The sequence below is a fragment of the Protopterus annectens genome, chromosome 10.part0 (genome assembly GCF_019279795.1).
Source record: "Protopterus annectens isolate FY-2018-M chromosome 10.part0, PAN1.0, whole genome shotgun sequence".
In the NCBI taxonomy this organism is placed as follows: Eukaryota; Metazoa; Chordata; order Ceratodontiformes; family Protopteridae; genus Protopterus; species Protopterus annectens.
In genome coordinates this window covers 435,858,469-435,885,902 of record NC_056744.1, presented here as the reverse complement: position 1 = coordinate 435,885,902, position 27,434 = coordinate 435,858,469, and the positions used below count along the sequence as shown (strand labels likewise).

Genomic DNA, 27,434 nt, shown 5'->3' with positions numbered 1-27,434 from the left:
TCCCTGCATCTTCACCATTCCTCTGTCCTCCCTCTCATTCACACACATATATTCTGTCTTAGTCCTGCTGACCTTCAGTCCTCTTCTCTCTAGAGCATATCTCCACCTATCCAGGGTCTCCTCCACCTGTTCCCTACTCTCACTACAGATCACAAAGTCATCTGCAAACATCATAGTCCACGGGACTCCTGTCTGATCTCGTCTGTCAATCTGTCCATCACCATTGCAAATAAGAAAGGGCTCAGAGCTGATGCTTAATGTAATACCACCTCCACCTTAAACGCATCCGTCACTCCCACCGCAGACCTCACTGCTGTCACACTACCCTCGTACATATCCTGTACCACTCTTACATGCTTCTCTGACACTCCCGACTTCCAAATACAATACCACAACTCCTCTCTAGGCACCCTGTCATATGCTTTCTCTAAGTCCACAAAGACACAATGCAACTCCTTCTGACCTTCTCTGTACTTCTCCATCAACACTCTGAGAGCAAACATCACATCTGTAGTGCTCTTTCCTGGCATGAAACCATACTGCTAATCACTAATCATCACCTCCCTTCTTAACCTAGATTCCACTACTCTTTCCCATAACTTCATGCTGTGACTGATCAATTTAATCCCTCTGTAGTTACTACAGCTCTGCACATCACCCTTATTCTTAAAAATCGGTACCAAAACACTTTTTCTCCATTCCTCAGGCATCCTCTCACTTTCCAAGATTTCATTAAACAATCTAGTTAAAAACTCCACTGCCATTTCACCTAAACACCTCCATGCTTCCACAGGTATGTCATCTGGACCAACAGCCTTTCCATTCTTCATCCTCTTCATAACTATCCTTACTTCCTCCTTGCTAATCCACTGCACTTCATGATTCACTATCCACACATCATCCAACCTTCTCTCCCTCTCATTCTCTTCATTCATCAGCCCCTCAAAGTACTCTTTATATCTGCTCAACACACTCTTCTCGTATGTGAGTACGTTTCCATCATTATCCTTTATCACACTTACCTGCTGCACATCTTTACTAGCTTGGTCCCTCTGTCTAGCCAATTGGTACAGGTCCTTTTCTCCCTCCTTAGTGTCCAATCCTTCATACAACTCTTCATATGCCATATCCTTAGCCTTCGCCGCCTCTCTCTTTGCCATGCACCTCATCTCCTTATACTCTTATCTACTTTCTTCATCTCTCTGACAATCCCACTTCTTCTTCGCCAGCCTCTTTCTCTGTATACTCTCCTGTACTTCTTCATTCCACCACCAGGTCTCCTTGTCCTCCTTCCTCTTTCCAGATGTTACACCAAGCACCTTTCTAGCCATCTCTCTTACTAGCTCTGCTGTAGTTACCCAGCTATTCGGTAACTCTTCACTGCCACCCAGTGCCTGTCTTAACTCTTCCCTGAACTCCACCTCACAATTACCCTTTTTCACTTTCCACCATTTGATCTTTGGTGCTGCCCTCACACTCATCCTCCTCTTCTTGATCACCAATGTGATCCTACAAATCACCATCCTATGCTGCCTAACTACACTTTCCCCTGCCACCACTTTACAGTCTCCAATCTCCGTCATACTGGCCCTTCTACATAAGATATAATCCACCTGTGTGCATCGTCCTCCACTCTTGTATGTCACCCTATGCTCCTCCTTCTTGTTAAAATATGTATTCACCACAGCCATGTCCATCCTTTTTGCAAAATCCACTACCATCTGACCTTCTGCATTCCTTTGTTTAACACCATACCTACCCATCACTTCCTCATCCCCTCTGTTCCCTTCACCAACATGCCCATTGAAATTGGCTCCAATCACCAGTCTCTCACCCCTGGGTACAGTCATAACCACTTCATCCAACTCACTCCAAAATTTTTCTTCTCATCCATTGCACACCCAACTTGTGGAGCATATGCACTAACAACATTTATCATTACACCAGCAATTTCCAGCTTCATAAACATCACTCTATTGGACAGTCTTTTCACCTCCAAAACAGTCTTAGCATACTGTTCCTTTAGGATAATCCCTAAGCAATTTCTCCTCCCATCCACACCATGATAAAACAATTTGAACCCGCCTCCGATACACCTAACCTTGCTCCCCTTTCATCTGGTCTCTTGCACACACAATATACCAACCTTCCTTCAGTCCATCATATCAGCTAGCTCTCTCCCTGTACCAGTCATACTGCCAACATTCAAAGTTCTGACCCTCACTATCACAGTCCTAGCCTTTACCTGCCTTCGGGCATGCCTTCACCCTCTTCTCCTTCTTCAGCCAACAGTAGCCCAATTTCCGCCAGCACCCTGTTGGCCAACAGTACTGGTGGCGGTCGTTGTTAACCCAGGCCTTGACCGATCCGGTATGTATATCTGTACTGTTGTCCACATGTATGATTTGGCAAAATTTTACACCGGATGCCCTTCCTGACGCAACCCTCCCCATTTATCCGGGCTTGGGACCGGCACAAAGAAATGCACTGGCTTGTGCATCCAGAGTGGCTGGGTCACTGTATTTGTTTTAATTTCCTGGGATGTGGGACTCACTTGTGGGTAATGTTAATCCTTGGTGTGTAATGGATTTTTTTTTTGTTATTTTTATTTTTATTAAACAACTGATTTATGGAAGAAAGTACCTAAAAATGAAACAAGGACACTGGAAAAATCCTCTTGCAAACTACTGCAGTTGATATAAATGCAACTCAGTAAACAGCACATATATTTTGCACACTTGTGGACATTTACAAGTTAGAAAATTTCTAAAGCAGTGTTTTTGCCATCCAGATTAGATTTACTAATTGGATCCTAAACCTGTTGTTGTCTGAAATCTGGAGGTGTAAACTTACATTCATTAGTAACTTGAGTGCAATGTCATCCCTGATACGTCCATCTCTTCTTGCCTGTGCTGCTAAGTTGGTGAACCACACACATGGGATCCAGTACTTGTTGAAATCAGAATGCAGGCTTTCATATTTTTTTAGCTCATCTCTTGTCATAAATCCTGCAGGTGCATAGGAAATAGAAGTGGAATAAAACATTAATCCACCTGAAAAGGAAAATGCAGGTTTTAGGCAATGCCAAGTTGACAAACCTACCGACATAGCAAATAAAACCCAAAGAAACAAAGGTGTTACTGCTCAATGCTAGGAGCCTAAACAAGAAACTCCACAATCTACAAACTCTCCTCACTCTGTAGAATATTGACATTTGCTCCATTACTGATTATTGGTTTTAATCCATAAAAAGTACTCCGGCAGTGCAAGGCTTCAGTGCTTCACTTAGGCAATCAGCTGCGCAAACAGGGACAAAAGGTGCAGGAGTGTCAATCTATATAAGCAGCAGGCATGACTCTAACTTGTTTAAACATGCAAATCACCGTAGACAAAGTCCCATATCATATCCTAGCAGGCTATAGGCCACCCTCTATGTCCCTAGAATCCCATAGCTCGCACCTAGACCTATTGAAGCCACTCACCAATAAACCAAATATCCTATTCATGGGAAACTTTAGCCACCCCTCTACAGACTGGAAAACATATACTACCTCATACTTGCAGGCACAATGATTCCTGGACTTTAGTAACATAAATATCTTTGATAAGCTAGTGTGCACACCCACCAGAAGTTCAACCATACAGGACCTGTTACTCACCAATATGAGAGAGTGCTGTACCTCCCCAGCATCATGTTCTCCCTTATTAGGATCACTTGAGTCACTTTTCAACTATAGCCTCAAAACAGGCTTTGTACCATGAGAATAGAGGACTGCAACTCTTATCCCACTTCACAAGGATGTACCATCAGCAGACCCCAGAAACTACAGACTTATTAAATTAGTCTGCCTAGTCTAATATGAAAAACCATGGAATGAATTATCATGGAAATGATCAGCAAAGACATAAGCAACCATCTGACACTGAACCCAACCCAGTTTGGCTTTGTCAAGGGAACATCATGCCTACTAAACCTGGTGATCCTCTTTGAGAAGGTCACCAAGGCAGTGGATGAGGGGGAAAACTGTGCATACCACCTACCTGGATCTGGCTAAGGCATTCAATATGTGCATTCACCAGGTGCAACTAACAATAGGCAAAACTGCTCTACAAATTGTTATAAATGTATCTCCAAACACCATCATATTGGGTGACTCTAATCTCACTGGAAATCCGCCCCACCCCCCCCCCCCCCCCAAAAAAAAAATAGTGAAGAACTTCTCTAAAGCAAACTTCACACTACTCAAGACTGGTGGTGTATCCTTCAAGGCCCCTGAGTCAGAATGAACACCTCCAGGACTGCATGGATCAGGCAATCCCAAATAAAACCAAGACTAGTGGACCCCAACCCAGCCATTAACAAACTTTTACAATAAAAGGAGAAAGCTATTACATGATAAAAAATCCATAAAGGAAGTCACCCTGATCATTATTAGTAAAAAATACGAGCACTCATAAAATCAACTAAGGCCAATTTTGAAAAATTGCCATAGAAAAAGGACTCATAAATCGCCTTTTTTCTTTTTTCAGCTACCTGGGGAACTGGGTGGAAAGATATGCTCAGAATCAGTCAAATGATACAAAAAATCACTGAACCCACAGACATTGACAACATACTGCAGACAGCAGACAGGCAAAACTTCACCCCTCTCCCCTAAAGGAGAGATAACTATCCCAGCCAGTGTAGCCTCCCACAGCATCAATGGGGGCAGCTGTTTAATCTCAGCCTTACCACAGAACAAGTCTAGTCTGCAAAGCTATGGAGAGGATCATAATGGAGCTCATAAACAAAGATATAGGGGACTTGCAGACATTGGACCCACACCAGTTTGGCTTTGTCAAGGGAAGATCATGCCTTTTGAACTTGGGACTTCTCTCAAAATAGCACACCAAGGCCATTGATGAGGAAAGGCAGTCCATACAGCCTACCTTGTATTGTAGAAAAACTTACCAGCTTAAATGTAAACCCATATGTCACAAGATGGGTTGCAGGACAGAACCCACAGGGTTAGAGTTGCTGGCGCTGTGTCAGACTCCAAGCCAGTCACAAGTGGTGTCCCACAGGGCTCGGTCCTTGGCCCCTATTGTTTGGCATCTACTTCTCAGAAGTACAGGCCAACATGGGAGGACTTTGGCTGACAAAGTTTGCAGATGACTGCAAACATAGTGGAAAGTGCATCGGACACTGATATCCTTCAGAAGGGACTCACGGAAACAGATAGCTGGTGCCAGAGCCATGGCCTGAAGTTAAACGCCAAAATAAGCCCATATAGGTGGCAATCCATACTACACAGAAGAGGTTATCAGGACCTGGGGACCCAGGTTGACAGTGGCCTTTCTTTTGACACTCACATTGCTAAAGTGGTTAGAAAGACCTTCTACATTGCCCACCTGATCATGAAGGATTCACATCCAGATCTAGTGAGGTCATTGTTCCCTGTACTCTTCACTTATCAGACCAATGATCGAGTACAATGCCCCATTCGGGATGTATCTCACCCGACATCTGCAGCAATTGGAGAGACCCCAAAAGTTCCTCACCAAAAGGATAAAGGGACTCAAAATCTGTCATATGCTGCCAGATTGAAGAAACTCCAGCTCTATTCAGTATACCGTCTGCTCAGAGGTGACATGTGCCTGACATACAAGGCCATGTCCAACTGGACATGCTCCACCTCAAAAAATCCAAATCCAAAAAAAACTAGAGCAAGCGACTAAACCCTTAGCACCGGATATAAATAGGACGTGCTGGGGGGATAGATTTATCACTCAGAGACTCCCTATGCTTGTGGAAAAAATCCGGTCCATGTGAGGCAGAGCACCTCGCTGACTCTGTTCAAGAGAAATCTAGACCTGTGGATGGGAGATAATCATCTCTGGGTCACTGCTGGACAGAGGCACAACAAACTAATGGGCACAGTATTTTTCATATAAGGATAAATGCCTTAGGGCAGATAGCCTAGTATAAACCTATGAACCTATGAACCTAATACACTACCCTCTTGGATATAGTTAACAAACTCACCAAACTGGGCATAAATCTTTACATAACTTGCTGGAGTGACAGCTGGCTCATAGACAGGACCCAGTAAGTTAGAATTGGTGATACCATCTCCACAAAGAGACTGGTCACTGGTGGTGTATCCGTGTTGGGACTGTTCTTATTTTGCATCTATTTCTAGGAGGTAAAGGCTAAAGTCAAGGGCCTTCGGCTGACCAAGTTTGTAGATGACTGCAAATTTGTAACGTTTATAGACTCCCCCCATTACTGCATCATCTTATAAGTGGGTCTAACACAGACAAATGACTGGTGCCAAAGCCATAGACTAAAACTCAATGCCAAGAAATACATTTTAGTGGATTTTGGGAAAACTGCCACTCAAGCTAATTACTCCATTGATAAGATACCTCTAAGAGCTGACCCAGTAGTCAGGGATCTGGGAACATAGATAGACAGTTATCTGGCCTTTGACCAACATGTGGCCAAACTACTACAAGATCAATCTATGTCACCTAACTTATAAGTAAGTGCACAGTATCCAAGTCCAAGAAAATCATAGCACCACTTTATTTGGCCCTTATCAGACAGATCATTGAGTATAATGCCCCCTTTGGCATGTACTTGACCTAACATATGCAACAGTTGGCATGCCCACAAAGGTTCCTTACCAGGAGAATCCATGGTATAAACACATTGTCTTATATGTATCACCTTAAATCCTTATCTCTATTCTCTGTCTCCTACAGGTTACTGAGAGGCACTCTATAGCTGGCATGCAAGGCATCCTCAAATCCAGCTCTGATGGACTTTTTGCATAGCCACAAAATGAACAGCATTAGAACCACTAGATCCAATGATTTAAATTTTGCTTGTGGCATAAATAAGACATGTTGGTGAGACAGATCCCCATGTTCTCTATTCACATGAAGCACCGTCCATCCCTAATCCTTTTTAAGTGTAACCTTGACCAATGGATGGGAAATTAGAACTTCAGCCCAGCTCTGGCCCCATATCTCTGATAGACAAAGGCAGACAGTAATGCCCAACACCACCCTCTCCCCTGACAAAGGCAGACAGTAATGCCCAACACCCCTTCCCTCCACATAAACTCTAGTAACTTCCTAAATAACATACCCCTCCTAATAAATGCCCATGATACATAGGGACACATCTGGGTTGGATTGCACAGCTAGGCTTATAAAGGCCCTGGTGGTAGTTAGCCTAGTATATAACTGTGAACTTATAAACCTGTGTTTGAATGTAGTTCCCAGTCAGCACCAATGTACTGGTTAATCTTGATATCATTTTAAGTAGTTGTTATATGTAGTGTGTAAAAGATGACAAAATAAATTAAAATTAAGGATTTATTTATTTATTTACTTGTTTAACATTTGTTGACAGGGAAAGTCCAACTAGGACAGAGCCTATTTTCAGAGGAGGCCTAGGGAGAAATGCTCCAGACATGTCTTTGGATTTCCCTTCTGTGATGGAGATGGGCATTCCCAAGGATATTAATGATGTCCAGCAGGAAAATGATTGTCTGTGGGACTTGGGTATTCAAGCTCCTATTTAGAGGAGGAAAAATGTCCACGAATAAAATACCCTAGGGAAGCCAAGAACAAATGGATGACCAGGTAGGCTGCCTTAATAAAGGTACGGTGGGATGTCGGTGAAGAAGCTGGGCTACCGGTAAAGCCTTGAGAAAGGCTGTGCATACCCGAGTGCTTGTGGTTGAAGGCTGAGTAAAAGCCTTTAGGAAGGCTTCATATACAGGTCATAGTTCCAGCTGGTCAGGTCGCCTGGTGAGAGGAACCGCTAGTGTGGCAGCTAGAAATCAAAGATGAAACACACAGAAAAAACAGGCAAAACAATGTAAATGTGGCTCGGCTAAGGAGCTCTGCTCACCGTGGTGGCAAAAAAATCAACGTAGTCAAAGTTCAGATTCTAGAAGGCCATACTTTATTGAAGTAAAAAGTACCAGAAGTACAATCACCATCGAAGCGTAGTTCCTTAATGGAAAGAGTGATCCTGAGTATTTCCTTTTATAAGAGTACCTGGGGGTGTGTCAGTGGGAGCCAATCAAGTGTGGGTGAAAAAACCTTTATTGTGATTGGGCACGACAACTTGACATCACACCTTACAATCTGATAGGTTAGATACCCTGAGCCAGCTCATACGTGGTTAGTAGAATCACTCTAAACCTACAATAGTGAAGTTCGGAGATTAGCTAAAATTAGCTAAAAAAATGTAGTTAACTAAAAATAGTCTTGCTGGAAAAAAAAAATCAATCCTTGCTGGTGCAATACATTGTTAGGCTACACTTTTCAAAATCTTCATCAGGATGGTGGATGACCTAAAAGAGCATAATAAGCAAAGCCGAATGTACTAGAGAAATAGTAACAACATGTATGTAAAATAACATGTATGTAAAATAAGAAACAGGCTAGAAAACCAAAAAATAAGACCAAGAAATAAGAACCAGGCTAGATATCCAAAAAATAAGATACAGAAACTAAAAAGAGAAACAAAATAGTGAAAAATTCTTAAATAATGGATATCAATAGAAACTAATGTATTAATATATGGAACTGAATGAGGGCTGTTAATTAAAAAAAACAATCTTAAAAAGGCACTGATATGTAACCTGAAAAGCTAGAAAGACACAAAAAAAAGTAATACTGAACCATTGTAGAAAACATGAAAGACATGAAAGACAAAAAAATATATATAGATGATCCATTGACCAAAAACAAATGAGTCTGAATTTGCCAGGGGAAGTATCAGACCATGGGCTGGAGGTAGACTGGTGAGATCAAATCTGGTTGTCGCATGAAAGGTAACATTTTGTCGGTAAATCTGTTAGAGGTCCAGGCGCAGAGGTTGTGGTATACGGTGTTGTATCTTTCTGAGATACAAGACTGGGGTCAAAGATTCCGCATAATTAAGGCCTGGTCTTTTCCTTGCCTGCAAACGTATTTGCCACTCGAGTTCCCTCTTCTCAAACAGCGAGTTGTGGTCCCCGCCTAGTGGGGATTTAGGGATGTGTTCAAGAACATGAAATTTGAACGTATTGTGCCCTAGATTCCTGAGAGCATGCACTGCCAGCTGGTTTGTCACTTTCAAGTATTTTAAGTCATGCAGGTGTTTTGCTATCCTCGTTTTAAGGGAGTTGACCGTCTTACCCACATAGAAAGCATTGCATTTGGTGCACGCTGCCCTGTAAACCACTCCTGTGATATTGCAGTCGCCTCTGACATTAGGTGTGTAGTGTCTCTTGCCATTGGGGCAGTAAAAGCCTGTGGCACCGCTCATGTGTCTACAGTAGTGGCAGGGAGGCTCACTGCAGGCAAAGGTACCAGGGTTGTCAAGTTTAACTTGGCAGGGGTGTTCCAGAAAGTCCCTAATGCTTCTCCCTTTTCTAGCTGTGAAGGAGGGTTTCTCTGGAAAAATGTGGCCAAAAGACCTGTTATTTGTGATGATGGGCCAATTGTCCATTACGATCTGGATGATGTCTTTGTAGTCCATAGAGAAGTCCAGGGTGCAGTTGAACTGGAATCTAGTTTCTGGGGTGGTCTGGATCCTGGTGTCAGTTAGAGCCCTAGGGGCACCAAGTTGGCGCTGGCTGATGATGGGGTCGAGGATCCAGTTGATTAGTCCTTCTGAGTAGCCTCGGGCTAAAAAGTCCATTTGTAGCTTTCGAATGTTGGTCAAGAAATCCATCAGGTCCTGGGAGACTCGTGCTACATGGATCCCTTGTGATTTAATCACGCTCACCTTCTGTTTGAAGGGGTGCATACTGGTGGCGTGCAGAAAAAAGTTTACCCTAGTGGGTTTTTGATAGAGGTTGTGTGTCAATGTGGTGGAGCCTTGTTTCTTTCTCAGGTAAAGATCCAGAAATTCGATCTCCTCTGTACTTTGTTTGCTGGTAAAATGCAGGAATGCAGTGGTGTTGTTGATATAAATGAGGAATTCCTCCAGTTCAAACTGGTTACCCTTCCAAACCAGGAAAATGTCATTGATAAACCTGTAGCAGCACGCTATGTTGTTAAAAAAGGTGGAACCGTATATGTGGTCCTGCTCCCACTTCCTTAGTGCTGTGTTTGCCAAACTCGGGACCATAGCTGCTTCCATAGCGATCCCAGTGCTCTGGCGATAGTAGTGCCCATTGAAGTGGAAAAAAATTGTTCTTGAGGAGCAGGGAGAGGAGCCTACCCAGGTGGTCCATTTCCCCTGGTATGGCCGTGTGGTCCTTCATGTAGGCTTCATCCATGGCTGCAATGCAGAAGTCATGTGGGAGTACCGTGTAAACGGACTCCACATCGATGGTGACCAGGATCCAGTCTCTGTCTATGGCTATGTCCTTGATCTTGTTGAGGAAGTCCATAGAGTCTAAAATAAAGGACCTGTTGTTTTCTGCGAGAGGTTTTAGGTGGAAGTCCAGGTAGAGAGCTATGGTTTCTGTGACGGAACCTCCGCTGGCTACTACAGGTCTATATGGAGGGTCTGCCAGGTTTTTGTGTGGCTTTGGTATCCCAAAGAACTGGGGAATCCTCGGGTGGTGGATGGAGAAGAATTCTGTGAGCCCTTTGTCAATTAGGTCCATATCCTCTAGCCTCGAGATTTCTGTTCTGATGTCCTCGTAGGCTGTCAGCACATGGTTGTGATCTACGCTGTCATAATACCGGTGGTCGTTGAGCATACTGTGGAGCTTGTCATTGTAGGAGGTGGTGTCTGTCACTAGTATCCCCCCACCCTTGTCAGCCTTCATGACCCTTCTTGAAGGGTCTGAGCTGAGTTGTCTGAGGGCTGCAAATTCTTCCTTGTTGGTGTTAAAAATCCTTTTCTTCCTCCGTTTGCATAAGAGAGACCTGATCTCAAGTTCACACTTGTCCTGAAAAGCTTGTATGACCAGGTTGGGAGGGGGGCAGAAGTTGCTTGTTTTTTTGAATTTAATAGTTGGAACAGTCTGGTAGTCCTGAGGCTGGTCTTTTTTACCATATTGGTAGAAATATAGCTTTAGCTGAAGTTTCCTCGTGAAGAGTCGTAGGTCTATTATCATTTTTGGGAGACTGGACTGACCCTGAGGGACGAAAGTGAGGCCTTTTTGCAGAACCTGTAGCTCTAATTGGGAGAGCGGTGTTCTGGAGTGGTTCCATACCGTGGAGGTTTTGAGACCTGGCCTCTGTGTCTTCTCTTTTCTTTCGGGGTGGGTGGTTGCCCGAGAAATTTCAAGTCCCTCTTGCCTTGCCAGTTGTGGTTCCTCCTCCCCGGTTGATACTGTGGGGAGTGTAGGGGTGGTGGGGCGCAGACCTCTATCGAATGGGTCCCTTGAGGTGGGGTCTCTGGGTCCCTGTGGGTCATCTTGATGCTCATCCCGAGGGAGGGCCTGGCTGTCTTGGTAAGGCCCGAAGCTTGTACCTGTGGAGTCACCGGCATTCCCAGGAAAGTGGTCTGGTCCCTGTGGAGCAGGGGTCCAGAGTCCAGGGTGTCTGGGGCCCTCCAAAAATCCCATTGTTGTAGGTCCTGAGAAGGACTTGGGTTGGCCGGCGGGCCCTGAGAAGGGCCAGAGCCTAACGGTGGGGTGTTGGTACTTAGCATGACCCCTATAGAGCTCTGGCTTTCTGATGGACCAACTCAGTCTAATGTAAGAGAGCATTCCTTGTTGGAGAGGGCCATGTCCCTTGTCAGTTTTTTGAGCCTCCTTTCCTTGATTTTGCCCTCAAAGTTGGTGAGCCTGTCCTTAATCATAAGAAAGTGCTTGTCGAAGGAGGGGGACTGTTTGCAGGTGGCCTCAATGGTCTCCAGAGTGGAAGAAAGTCTCTCTCTGTCCCTCCAGTTGTGCTCAAGGAGCAGGTTGAGCAGTAGCGTGCTATTATCCTCTAGGGTTTTGTACCAGTCCTGAATCAATTGTGCCTCAGAACTTCTGAAAAAAGGCTTCTTGTAGATGATGAGGCCTTTTGGAGTGAGGTTAAACTGTATACACGATGCGAGATAAAAATGTTCCCATTTAATGCAGATAAGGCTTTTTAGGGTGTCCTCTAGTTGCCAAATGTGGTGCGATGAAGAGTCAGTCTCTGGGTTGTTCTGCATTGGGTGTTCTAGTTCTAGTTCAATGTTGATGGCTGGGGGTGTCAATATGTCTTGTAACCACCTGGCATCCATGGCTGTGTGAGTCCTCAGACAAAAAATTAGACCAAGGTACGGGTGCCCTTGGTGAAAAATGTCCAGCAGGAAAATGATTGCCTGTGGGACCTGGGTATTCAAGCTCCTATGCAGAGGAGGAAAAATGTCCATGAATAAAATACCCTAGGGAAGCCAAGAACAAATAGATGACCAGGTAGGCTTCCTTAATAAAGGTACGGTGGGATGTCGGTGAAGAAGCTGGGCTACTGGTAAAGCCTTGAGAAAGGCTGTGCATACCCGAGCACTTGTGGTTGAAGGCTGAGTAAAAGCCTTTAGAAAGGCTTCATATACAGGTCGTAGTTCCGGCTGGTCAGGTCGCCTGGTGAGAGGAACCGCTAGTGTGGCAGCTAGAAATCAAAGATGAAACACACAGAAAAAACAGGCAAAACAATGTAAATGTGGCTCGGCTAAGGAGCTCTGCTCGCCATGGTGGCAAAAAATCAACGTAGTCGAAGTTCATATTCTAGAAGGTCATACTTTATTGAAGTAAAAAGTACCATAAGTACAATCACCATCATAGCGTAGTTCCTTAATGGAAAGAGTGATCCTGAGGATTTCCTTTTATAAGAGTACCTGGGGGTGTGTCAGTGGGAGCCAATCAAGTGTGGGTGAAAAAACCTTTATTGTGATTGGGCACGACAACTTGACATTACACCTTACCTTGATAGGTTAGATACCCTGAGCCAGCTCATACGTGGTTAGTAGAATCACTCTAAACCTACAATAGTGAAGTTCGGAGATTATCTAAAATTAGCTAAAAAAATGTAGTTAACTAAAAATAGTCTTGCTGGAAAAAAAAATCAACCCTTGCTGGTGCAATACATTGTTAGGCTACACTTTTCAAAATCTTCGTCAGGATGGTGGACAAACTAAAAGAGCATAATAAGCAAAGCCGAGCATACTAGAGAAATAGCAACAACATGTATGTAAAATAACATGTATGTAAAATAAGAAACAGGATAGAAAACCAAAAAATAAGACCAAAAAAACAAGAACCAGGCTAGATATCCAAAAAATAAGATACAGAAACTAAAAAGAGAAACAAAATAGTGAAAAATTCTTAAATAATGGATATCAATAGAAACTAATGTATTAAGATATGGAACTGAATGAGGGCTGTTAATTAAAAACACAATCTTAAAAAGGCACTGATATGTAACCTGAAAAGCTAGAAAGACACAAAAAAAGTAATACTGAACCATTGTAGAAAACATGAAAGACATGAAAGACAAAAAAATATATATAGATGAACCATTGACCAAAAACAAATGAGTCTGAATTTGCCAGGGGAAGTATCAGACTATGGGCTGGAGGTAGACTGGTGAGATCAAAACTGGCTGTCACATGAAAGGAAACATTTCGTCGGTAAATCTGTTAGAGGTCCAGGCGCAGAGGTTGTGTTATACGGTGTTGTATCTTTCTGAGATACAAGACTGGGGTCAAAGATTCCGCATAATTAAGGCCTGGTCTTTTCCTTGCCTGCAAATGTATTTGCCACTCGAGTTCCCTCTTCTCAAGCAGCGAGTTGTGGTCCCCGCCTAGTGGGGATTTAGGGATATGTTCAAGAACATGAAATTTGAATGTATTGTGCCCTAGGTTCCTGAGAGCATGGCAGCTGGTTTGTCACTTTCAAGTATTTTAAGTCATGCAGGTGTTTTGCTATCCTCGTTTTAAGGGAGTTGACCATTTTGCCCACATAGAAAGCATTGCATTTGGTGCACGCTGCCCTGTAAACCACTCCTGTGACATTGCAGTCGCCTCTGACATTAGGTGTGTAGTGTCTCCTGCCATTGGGGCAGTAAAAGCCTGTGGCACCGCTCATGTGTCTACAGTAGTGGCATGGAGGCTCACTGCAGGCACAGGTACCAGGATTGTCACGTTTAACTTGGCAGGGGTGTTCCAGAAAGTCCCTAATGCTTCTCCCTTTTCTAGCTGTGAAGGAGGGTTTCTCTGGAAAAATGTGGCCAAAAGACCTGTTATTTGTGATGATGGGCCAATTGTCCATTATGATCTGGATGATGTCTTTGTAGTCTATAGAGAAGTCCAGGATGCAGTTGAACTGGAATCTAGTTTCTGGGGTGGTCTGGATCCTGGTGTCAGTTAGAGCCCTAGGGGTGCCAAGTTGGCGCTGGCTGATGATGGGGTCGAGGATCCGGTTGATTAGCCCTTCTGAGTAGCCTCAGGCTAAAAAGTCCATTTGTAGCTTTTGAATGTTGGTCAAGAAATCCGTCAGGTCTTGGGAGACTTGTGCTATATAGATCCCTTGCGATTTAATCACGCTCACCTTCTGTTTGAAGGGATGCATACTGGTGGCGTGCAGTCTGATACTTCCCCTGGCAAATTCGGACTCATTTGTTTTTGGTCAATGGTTTATCTATATATATTTTTTTGTCTTTCATGTCTTTCATGTTCTCTACAATGGTTCAGTATTACTTTTTTTCATGTCTTTCTAGCTTTTCAGGTTACATATAAGTGCCTTTTTAAGATTGTGTTTTTAATTAACAGCCCTCATTCAGTTCCATATCTTAAAACATTAGTTTCTATTGATATCCATTATTTAAGAAATTTTCACTATTTTGTTTCTCTTTTTAGTTTCTGTATCTTATGTTTTGGATATCTAGCCTGGTTCTTATTTTTTGGTCTTATTTTTTGGTTTTCTAGCCTGTTTCTTATTTTACATACATGTTATTTTACATACATGTTGTTGCTATTTCTCTAGTATGCTCGGCTTTGCTTATTGTGCTCTTTTAGGTCGTCCACCATCCTGACGAAGATTTCGAAAAGTGTAGCCTAACAATGTATTGCACCAGCAAGGGTTGATTTTTTTTTTTCCAGCAAGACTATTTTTAGTTAACTACATTTTTTTTAGCTAATTTTAGCTAATCTCCGAACTTCACTATTGTAGGTTTAGAGTGATTCTACTAACCACGTATGAGCTGGCTCAGGGTATCTAACCTATCAGATTGTAAGGTGTGATGTCAAGTTGTCATGCCCAATCACAATAAAGGTTTTTTCACCCACACTTGATTGGATCCCACTGACACACCCCCAGGTACTCTTATAAAAGGAAATCCTCAGGATCACTCTTTCCATTAAGGAACTACGCTTCGATGGTGATTGTACTTCTGGTACTTTTTGCTTTAATAAACTACGACCTTCTAAATTCTGTACTTCGACTACTTTGATTTTTTGCCACCACGGCGAGCAGTGCTCTTTAGCCGAGCCACATTTACATTGTTTTGCCTGTCTTTTCTGTGTGTTTCATCTTTGATTTCTAGCTGCCACACTAGCGGTTCCTCTCACCAGGCGACCTGACCAGCCGGAACTACGACCTGTATATGAAGCCTTTCTAAAGGCTTTTACTCAGCCTTCAACCACAAGCGCTCGGGTATGCACAGCCTTTCTCAAGGCTTTACCGGTAGCCAAGCTTCTTCACCAACATCCCACCGTACCTTTATTAAGGCAGCCTACCTGGTCATCCATTTGTTCTTGGCTTTCCTAGGGTATTTTATTCGTGGACAAGAATATTAATGATGGAAATGCATGTTAGCATATGTTGTTTAGAAAAAAAAGTGGGAGATGAAGTATGATTTTTTTGTAGCAATGACATTAAATTGACACAAACATACATGGATCATTACCAATGTTTGAGGTACTAAACTTTATTTGTGGGTCTTTCTGTGACAGTCAGCAGTAATAGCCTGTCACAAGAACATGTTTACTTCATAGGTAAAGAGAATAAAAATTACTAGATTACACTCTATCATGGAATACAAACATCAGGAAAACTGACACTTGCATTTTAAATAAAGAATACTTTTATTCCTGTGTAAACAGTAATAGTGGCCCAACAACCCAGTACCTGGTACTGTACTGTGTGGTAATACATTCTTTGGAAATGTCAGACAGGTATAACTTAAAATGTTTTGACAGAGATACAGAAAGACAAACAGACAGACCATAGGAAAGACACGGATTCATTCTGATTCAGTTTTAGGCCACACACCAACTTTGATATTCGGCTCAGAATTGAATGTTTTCAAGCAGGAGGTTCACTTAAAACTATCAAGCAAGTTGAATAATTGACACATTTTCTCTGGCACCCAGCATGAGTTCAGGATGGAACAGAATGTGGAAACAGCCCAACTCATATTAAGTAGCCCTTGATAAGAATGTTACAACCTATTGTATTTTGACAAGGGATGTGTTTGACTGCTGAACAGTTCATCATTTGCAATAGTATATATATATATTTTTAATAAAAGTAAATTTATCCCTTGCAATCACCAACAACAAATGCATTCTGGATTTCTCTTCATCTCAAAGTTTGTATCTTAGAACAGGCATTATGAAAGCCAAACAGGAAGTACTGAAGAGGTGCATACTAATGCTTATTTATTAATTTGCATTTGTTAACTGGGCCAGCACAATTGAACAGACTCCCTTTTCAACAGGCCTAGGCAGAAGTGTTCCTAAACTAAATGTTAGAGATCCAAAAACAAACACTGCAACTTGGAAATATTATAGAACATTTTTTTTTCATGCAAGATAGGCATGTTCCTAATTTCATAAAACATGTTTTAAATCTGTGATGTCTCCCTTGCGTGTGCAACAGATTGAGGATACCACCACCATAAGCATTCTGATTTATTATGAACTGGATATAACATAACTCAGGAAAGAGAAAGGCTTTATGACAACTTCAAGAGTTCATTAAATTTGCTGCTTACTCCTTGACCTCAAGTTGTTTGCTCCAGAAATTAGAGCTAATTGTGTTCTCCAATGAATCAGGTGTTAGAGAGATTTAGAATAAATTAAATTAGATTTGTTAGACAGCTTGAGATATTAGATTAGATTGCTTTGATAATGGTTAATTGTAATGCTCTACTCCATCTTCTAACCACCCAAAATAACTGAGCAACACATTCAACTAATGGAGATAACTTATACTACTGCAAATGTTCTAATTATATTGACAGCTATGTTTTGAATGGTAAGAATGTTACAATGTTACTATGTACATGTAGGAGGTACATCCTACTCCTCCTCCTCATGTGTATGTTAATACTTTGATTGGATCTCACACAAGACACTGGACTTCCTCACAAGTGTTATGGAAACTGTGAGCTGTTAAAACCTACTGATAACTGAACTTGAATTTTGTCTTTTGAATTTATGTACAATTTACATTTGTATAGTTGCTTGAAATGTGCCTGTGCCCATAGCCGGCCTTAGGCATAGGCCAACTAGGGGGCCGCCTAGCGTGCCACTCTAGCAGGGGGGCTTTTCCAGTATATATTTGGTGTAGGTAGACAAGGATGGGGGCACCAGGTGGTGCAATGGGGGGCATCATGGAGCCCTTTTGCCTAGGGCACCAGTTGATCTAAGGCCGCTCCTGCCTGTGCCATGGCTGAAAATGGTCCAAGGACCAGTCAATAATCTTCCATATTTAGAGGCTTTAACATCACTCTTTGAAGATGTACTTTTTAAGCAAATGGCCCTGCACTTGTAACACTCCCATAATCAAGACTCCTTTTTAAACTAAATCTTATCCCAGATATAATTTACAATTCCAAATTAAATCATACCTATCAGTATAACAGTACTGCCGGTCTACCATCCCCATTACTAATTCCCCACCTCATGCTGCCAAATCAAACAAATGTTACTAAATCTCTTCACACTTTTGCTATAGCAATGTCTGATTATGGGTCTCAAGTGCATTTAACTGTGTGGATAAAATATACATATATCTTATTTGCTGTCTGTGTGCTAATACTATAATGGATGCATACACTGTAAAGTAATGCTGACTGTTCTACTGACGTGTGACAGTTTTACATGATGTATATACTATGTTCTATACATGTGTCATAGATTAACATGCTGTAAATACTATATAGTATGTGTAACATGGTAATCAGCTAAACCCGCGGTGGTGGTGCTGCGGTAGTGTTGTTGCCTCACAGTAAGACGCTGTCTGGTTCGATTCTCAGTTAGAGCGTCTTCTACGTGGAGACATGTGTGAATGGGCGTACCTTCGTTGAAGGTTGTGCATCAGGGCTGGTAACTCGGCACGTAAAAATCAACTACCAATCATTAGTGGACCGGAGTTCTGCTGTGGTGACCCCTAACTGGAAAAAGCCGAAAGACACAACAACAACAACAACAACAACAACATGGTAATCAGCTCTTTTAAGTTATTTAATCCTGAGTGTGTTAGTTTATTTTTACTGTTAGCTCATGCAAATATATGCTATATGGTAGTTTTCTCCCCAGGGCTCTGCTGAAAAAGGACATTGCCCAGTTAGAGTTTCCTGATAATCAAGAATGGATAGGTAGATAGATATATAGGGTCTATATTACGTGATCGAATGGTCAAATAGTCAAACACGTAATAGTTGACCTGTAATAATCAAACCGCCACAATGTCGAATGGTTCAATGGATATCTCCGTACAGTGCGGAAATGAAAGTTTTCAATTTCTGCACTGTAGTGCGATCTCGGAGTGTAGCCGGGGTGTGTGTGGGGCTTGCCCCATCCGTGGAGCCTTTAAATGGTTTGTTTGGGTGGGTTTTTCTTTTTTTATTTTCCGTTTGACATTGTGGTGGTTCGATTTTTACGGGTCGACTATTACGTGTTCGACTATTTGACCATTCGATCATGTAATATAGACCCGATATATAGATTCATAGGTTGGTACTAGGCTATCGGCCCTAGGGCCTATACAAGCCTAGCCATAACAATTCCCTGGCTATTTCTTCCCACAATATTTACTTCCCTGGACCCCTGTCTAGCAGGGTGACTGATGTGATCCCTGGGGTGAATTTCTGATCTCCCATCCAATCGTCAAGGTTCTTTCTGAATAGGGCCAAAGAGGCGCTCTGCTTGACATGTATGGGCAGTCTATTCCAGAGTCTGGGGAGTCTCTGGGTCAGGAACCTATCCCTCCAGGATGTTTTGTTCATTGTGATGACAAGGTTTAGATCCCTGGAGTGTGTGGCTCTGAGGGATTGGGATTTCTTTAAGCGTAGCATGTCCAACAGCTCTGGGTTTGACATGGTCTTGTATGTTAAGCAGAGATCGCCTCTGAGTAGGCGATATGTGACAGAGTATAGCTGGAGATTTTTTAGATGGTCAGCATAAGACATCTGCTTTAGGCTTGTGATTCTTTTAGTGAGGTATTTCTGCGGCCTTTCCAGTTGTTGCAGATGTCTTGAGAGGTACATACCAAACGGGCATTGTATTCTATAATGGGTCTAATGAGGGATGAGTACAGTGGGGCAATGACCTCCTTTCTTCTGGATGAAAAGCCCTTAGTGATGAGGTGTGCCACATAGAAGGATTTCCTGACTGTTGTGGCGATGTGGTTATCGAAGGTGAGACCACTGTCCACCTGTGTCCCTGAGTCTCTTATCACACTTTCGGGGTTTAGTGTACTGTCACTTATGTGGTAATTCATGGGTATATGTTTTTCCCAAAGGGGATAACTATACATTTTTTGGCACTGAGCTTGTGCCCATGGTGCTGGCACCAAGCATCTGTTTCTGTAATGCCCTTTTGTAGAATATCCACATCATTTGGGGATTCAATAATGGCTCCCAGTTTTCAGTCATCTGCGAACTTTGTTAGTCAGAGTCCCTTAGTGTTGGCCTGTACTTCAGAGAAGTAGATGCCAACCAAGAGCGGTCCCAGTACTGAACCCTGAGGTACTCCACTTGTCATTTGTCTGGAGCTGGATTTGGTGTCGGCTACTTGTACAGTGTGGGTTCTGTCAGTAAGCCAGTTGGCAACCCATCGAGTGATGTACAGATTAATGCGCAGCTTAGTAAGTTTATCTATGATTCCAGAGTTCGGGATGGTGTCGAACGCCTTGGCGAGGTCCAGATAGGCTGTGTGGACCACCTTACCCTCATCCACATCTCTGGAGACTAATTCAAAGCAGTCAAAAAGGTTCAGGAGACAAGATCAGCCCTTCATGAATCCAAACTGGGTGGGGTCCAGTGTTTGAAGGTTGCCAATGTCTTTGTTTATAAGTTCCATGATAATACATTCCATGGCCTTGCAGATCAGGCTTGTCAGACTGATGGGACGGTAGTTCCCAGGATCCAAGCTGGACCCCCCCTTGTGGAGTGGGTAGATAGATAGATAGATAGATAGATAGATAGATAGATAGATAGATAGATAGATAGATAAACTTCAGTCAAGGCATATGTATTTATTACTTTTAGTCAGTGAGTGCTTTTTTTCTACTCCTAGAATCTCACAAGTCATACAACCTAAAATGTTAAAAGAATTTTCTTGAGTATTACTATTAAAAAGCTTGTACACATATATATATATATATATATATATATATATATATATATATATATATATGTGTGTGTGTGTGTGTGTGTGTGTGTGTGTGTGGATTCCCTTCACAAGCCTGAAGTTTCAAAACTTCGAACTGTAAATGGTCGGCGCCATAAGATCGAAGTTTTGAATGGAGATCACCATACAGAGTGGAATGGGAAATTTACCATTTTCTTCACTGTAGTGCGATCTCAGAGTTGGTATATTTATTTAGCAGGGGGTGTGGGGGGTGCTGGGGTGCTTGCACACCCTACAAATGTAAGAATTTTTTTTGTTTTTATTATTATTTTTTTATTACAATTTCAAAGTTTCAAAACTTTGATCTTATGGTCTTGACCATTTGCAGTTCAAAGTTTTGAAATTTTTCTTGAAGAGTGCTAATGAGGAGCTTTATTTGATATAGATAGGTAGTTTGTTCCAGAGTATGGGAAGTCTCTGGGACAAGAATCTATCCCTCCATCATGTTCTTTTTATTGTGGTGGCAAGGTTTAGGTCCCTAGAGCCTGTAGCTCGGAGGGACTGGGATTTCTTTAAGTGGAGCATGTCCAACAGCTCTGGGTTTGACATAGCTTTGTATGTTGGGCAGAGATTGCCTCTGCGTAGGCGATATGCAATGGAGTAAAGCTGGAGTTTTTTGAGACGTTCTGTGTAGGGCATCTATTTGAGGCTGGTAATCCTCTTTGTGAGGTATTTCTGCGGCCTTTCCAGTTGTTGTAGATGTCTTGTAAGGTACATACCAAAAGGGGCATTGTACTCTATAATGGGTCTAATGAGTGACGAGTAGAGGGGAACAATGACCTTTTTTTTCCTGGATGAGAAACCTTTTGTGATGAGGTGTGCCATGTAAAAGGATTTGCTGACTACTGTGGTGATGTGATTATCAAAGGAGAGACTACTGTCCACTCATGTCCCAAGGTCTCTTATCACACTTTCGGTGTTAAGTGGACTACCACCTATGTGGTAGCTCATAAGTACAGAGTTTTTACCAAAGGGGATTACAATGCACTTTTTGGCATTGAGCTTGAGGCCATGGCTTTGACACCAGGCATCTGTCTCAGTGAGGCCCTTTTGTAGGATGTCCACATCGTTAGGAGTTTTGATTATGGCTCCTAGTTTGCAGTCATCTGTGAACTTCATTAGCCAAAGACATTCTGTGTTAGCCTGTACTTCAGAAAAGTAGATACCAAACAGGAGAGAGCCCAGGACTGAACCCTGTGGTACTCCACTTGTCACTGGTCTGAAGTCGGATTTGGAGTCTGCTACTTTCACAGTGTGGGTTCTGTCAGTGAGCCAGTTGGCAACCCATCTTGTGACATAGGGATTTATACCTAGTTTAGTGAGTTTATCTATAATGTGATCAGATGTCTAATTTCAAACATTTTGTAAGTGTTTATAGAGGTAAATGATTTAGTTTTAAAAATCACTTTACAGTATGTACAATTACCACAATTGGTGCTGCCTCTCATGTCATTTTTCCTAACTTTGCCCCAATTCAAATCCATCTTCTTATACCAGGACAAAGCTTCACCTATATTCCTACTGCGTCTATAACTATATGAACAGTATTCATCCAGACACTGATCAAAGAACTCATCTGACTTCAGGATATGCCAATATTTGTTTATAATCTCTTTAATTGCAGTAGGAATATAGGTGAAGCTTTGCCCTGGTATAAGAAGATGGAATTGAATTTGGGCAAAGTTAGGAACAATGATATGAGAGGCAGCACCAATTGTGGTAATTGTAAATACTGTAAAGTGATTTTTAAAACTAAATCATTTACCTCTATAGACACTTCTAAAGTGTTTGAAATTAGACATCTGATCACATGTCGGACCAAGTGGGTTGTCTATATGGCTATGTGCCAATGTGGTGCATTTTACATTAAGTCAAAAGGTGCTTCAACAAAGTATTAGTTTAAGGGTGTGCACACTTATGCAACCAGCTTATTGTATGTTTTTTATTTTTTATATTTTTCCCTAACAGATTTATTTGTTTTTCAATTGAATTGTACAGGTTATAGTCACATTAAAGGTGGGAAAAGTTTTGAAATGATTTACTGTGGTCTAATTTTTTTATATCACAAAAACCTGGCATTTTAACAGGGGTGTGTACACTTTTTCCATCCACTGTATGTATGTATGTATATTTACACACATACACACACACACACACACACACACACACACATATATATATATATATATATATATATATATATATATATATGTATGTATATATATATATATATATATATATATATATATATATATATATATATATATATATATATATATATATATATATATATATATATATATGGGTCTATATCATTTTATCGAAGGTTCACTGCCGCAAACCACTGTTCATCGAACCAAATACAATGAACATTCACTTTAGCGAACATTCACTTCAAAGAATGACTTCCCAGAGAAAGGAACGAGTTGGATATCATCAGAAATTTGCCCTTTTCCCCACTGTAGTGCGATCTTGGAGTTGGTATATATAGTTGGCAGAGTGGGGGATGCAGACCTTCACCTGGGTTGGTTTGAAATAGTGTGCTGTGTGTGGCTGTTGGAATGCTGGGCAACTCATTCCTTTCCCTGGGTAAGTTATTCATTGAAGTGAGCTTTCACTGTATTTAGTTTGATGAACAGTGCTTTGCAGTGGGGAATCTTTGATTAAGTGATATAGACCCTATGTGTGTGTGTGTGTGTGTGTGTGTGTGTGTGTGTGTGTGTGTGTGTGTGTGTGTGTGTGTGAGTGTGTAAAACATAAAAAAGTCTAACAATGAGGAATATGACAAGACCTTTTAAATGTAACTGGTAGCCCATCTCATTGCAGAAAACAGATACTCTTTCCATTGTAGTGCATGCTGTGACACACATGGCATATGACTAACTGCACCCTTAGTGAAATTAGAAGTTAGATTTTCAGACATCCTCAGTATTACATCTTCAGTCTACACACTTCTGCCATCTCTTCCCGTGTCCCTGGAACTAAATGTACCCATCAGTGGAATTACAGATACTTGAAAGTTTACTGTAAGTATTGTATTGTATATACTATATTCAATGAGTATTATATTGAACATAAGTTATCTTGTCTGACAATGTTAAAAAAGCATACCTGGCCTTCATACAAAGTATTTAATGTGAATATCTGAACAACTGAAGTTTTAGAAGGTTGTTCTGTCACAACATGTACGGATTTTAAACAGAACAGCTGGGATAGATTTAGCATGCATTTGAACATTAAAATGTACCTCTTTTGAAGATGTGACAAATTACAGTAAGGAGATGATTATAATACCTGCATCAACAATATGGTCCATAGTTGGAAACCGCTTCCGTACCCTGGTGCTGATTGAGCGCATGATCAAAACAGAGGACAAATTGGCATAACGAATCATTGTGCGTCGCAGAAGCCTCCCCTTTTCATCCACACCATGTACATTGGCAGAGACAACACACATCAGCTGATCAGGAAGAGGGATGCTGGTGTACTGAGACCACCAACGATTTACAATCAGAGTGACATAAAAACCTAGAAAAATAGAAATTTCAGAGAATACAGAATTTTTCAAGAAACAGTTTGATGACAAAATACAAAAGAACATGCTGGCTATGTTTATAGTGAATACTTAGCCATTTGAACAACTGCATTAAGTGTTTCTCCTATTGACTTGTGTAATGCTGTTGTAGACAGACAGATGGACACACACACACACACTCACACACACACACACACACACACACACACACACACACACACACACACACACACACACACACACACACACACACACACAGACCCCAGACAGTCTTTCTGTCTTAAACGTGCACACAGAGACACCAGTACACACCCACACATACACATACATACACACAGAAACACAGAAACACACACACATATATGAGACATGTATACAGTCTCTCTGTACTTAACTGGCTGTAGTTGTAACAGACTCTCTTCTGTGATTGCAATATTCAGCAATGGGTGCTCTTTACCAAATTACCATGTTCACTCCTCATTGTTCTGTTTTGAAATAATGCAGTAGAGCTTGTCTTTGAATAACTTTACTCCATTATTTCTATCCCAGTGTATGGATCCAGGGCAGAGCACATGACTTATTTACGTTAATCTTGCCCCTGGACTGACACGTGTATGCAGCAATTTCTAACAAGACCACATGCTACCTGGTGGAACCTTCATGCACTAGTGTTAGAAGAGTCACTGAATCGCTCCCTTATAATGCACTGTGTAATCCTGCTAGATACAGGATTGTGCAGTGTGTTTTGTCTTTCTGAATGCCCCTTAATATATTTCCTCTTTTTGGGTGCATATTATACCAATTATTATTGGAATGTTTTTCATTTGTAGCCGTATTCTCTTCCTTCTGCCAATGTTTCTATCTATTTATCTCCTTTACCGTAAACTGTTTTTGAACACTGATGTAGAACTGTTTACTCCTTAAACTGCTACATACTGCTTCTTTTAATAGTTAATACTATTTGAAAATTGCTTCTTTATATCAAATTGCTTCTTTATAGCATACTCATATTTGTATGCAATGCACTTTTTTCTTGTGTTCTTCATACATTTGTAAATATTTTAATGTATTTTTATGGCTGTATAAATGTTTTAAAGCACCTTAATTGCTATTTTAGGGCTTGGGTTATGACTAATAAATATCCCCAGGCCAACAAACTTTCCTGGCTAATATTTTTTAAGAAACAGAATAACATACTGAAGAATAAGCAATTACCCTTATCTAGTCAGAAAGCCATTGGAGTGCAACTTCTTGTTGCATTTTAGAGTCAGTCTGAATGTTCAGATCATTCCTGAGTGTAAAGTAATAAGAACTGAATGCCAACTTCTCAACAATATTTGTGATATAAATGCAGGCGGTTACAGAACAATTCAGAAACAAAGCATAGCAAGTAATGTATGGAAGAATCATAAAATGAGTATATGGTATGGACAAAGAAATGTTTCTAGTCAAGTGTATTTTATTTAATATAAGTTCAATCAGTTTGCTACATACACAGCAAAACACAAAAATGACAGGAGTTAAATAACGGAGTCACATCAAAAGCAGGCTTCTTGTACATACATGGAAACACTTTACAGTCAATATCTTACTTGAAATAGCATTATTTAAATAGTTAAAAATGTCACAGAGGTGTTCGGCAGATTGTACTGATGTAAAGAGCCAAACTGTCACAAATACAGCTGATCCTTTTCCAAAATGGGTTCTAAACTCTAGTCCCATAATTGTCTGGATATTGAGACACCAGAGAGATGTTGTATCCCGTATTCATAGCTCTCAACCTCTTAGGACAAAAAATCTGGACAAAGACAAAAATAACGGGGACAAAGCCCTAAATAATAGGGGCACATTTTAAATATTGCTTGTATAAGCTAACATTTCTAGAAAAGAAGGTCTTGTGTTCCTGTGTTTTATATTTTCTATTATTTTTTTTTTTTTGTTTTGCTTTATTTTGACTTCAGAAGAGTTTAAGTTTGCTACTTCTACTACTATTGTCTGATCTGATTAATATACAGTGACTAACTAGAAATATATGGACTGAAAATCTTCCACACAGAGAAGTTTCTTACACTGTTTTGTTTTTGGACCAACTACACTTTAGTGGGTTGTTTTGAGACTTTGGCGATACCACGGACATTACTTGTTTTTTGGTTTTTGTGTTCCTGTGTTGCCATACATTTTCTGAAGGATATGAAGTCTGAAACTCAAATGCCTGTAATTATTTTCGTGAATTCAGTCCTTACTGATTTGCTACAAACATCCAGAAAAAACACAAATTTTATGAGGAACAGATCCAAAATATTAGGCAAAAATCTGGACAATTGCTAGGTAGGCCTGTATTTTAATTAGGGGGTCATAAAATAGTAATTTCCTGAACCTGTCTTCAGCTCTTAACAAAGTATTGTTTACTGCATCACTGCAGGTAACGTCTAAGTGGGAAATAAGACTTTCAAGAGTAAATGCAGTCAAACAACAAACACACACACACATACACACACACACACACACACACACACACACACACACACACACACACACACACACACACACACACACACACACACACACACAAATACAGAGAAAGCCCTCAGCTTAAGCATTGTTAAAATTATAGATGTTAACATCCAAGAACGCCTGCATACAATGGTGGTATCATTGTCACTGGAGCAAGAATAGAAAGAGTGTGTTTGTGACTGCCACTGGACCAAGATGAGTGCTTGTGTGTTTGTGTCTTTGTAGCGCCTAGGCAGAGGGCTTCCTCAGTAATTGTATATTTTCTTTTTTTTTGTTTTTGTAATTTGACCTTATTCGCTACGTGGAGGTGTGTGTGTGTGTGTGGGTGTCTTATCTGAAAAGATAATGCTGTTAAGGGAAATGTCAATAACTATCTGTCCAGAGATTCTTATTGGCCCAGTGACAGTGATACCAGTACGGTATGCAGGATGTCCTGGGTATGAGACCCAAATGAGAGAGAATGTTTAGCTTTTTACTGCTATGATTCTAGGAGCAATTGCAAGAATCCTTGCAATTCACATATATACATGTTTGGTTATACTGCTACATGAGGACCTCATCATGCACTGATCACTCCTCTGTACCAATAAAATCCTTTTTTTCGGACTTTTGACTGCATCTAACAAGGCATGGCCACATACTTTAAGATTTATTAAACCTCTTGACTTCATGTTTTCTCACCACCCCACATCTTTTTTTTTTCTAAACCGCATTTCTTTCTTTGTCTTCTTTTTGTTCTGTAATAAAATACTTTTGGAAATAATTTAAAACAATCTGCCCTTTCAAATTTTCAGACAGGTTGAAACCATACTTTCAAATCTCTTAGCT

The 27,434-nt window shown here is 41.2% G+C and overlaps 1 protein-coding gene across 1 annotated transcript in view; it reads right to left on the bottom strand.

Annotated features, from left to right (window-relative positions):
• Positions 1-27,434, bottom strand: part of BEST4 (bestrophin 4) — a 352,673-nt gene that overhangs the window by 161,493 nt on the left and 163,746 nt on the right. The window contains exons 3-4 of the mRNA XM_044085335.1: positions 23,852-24,085; positions 2,854-3,008 (exon numbers count right to left, since the gene is read on the bottom strand). Coding sequence (XP_043941270.1) covers positions 2,854-3,008; positions 23,852-24,085 — 389 coding nt within the window. The remainder of the gene's footprint in view (positions 1-2,853; positions 3,009-23,851; positions 24,086-27,434) is intronic.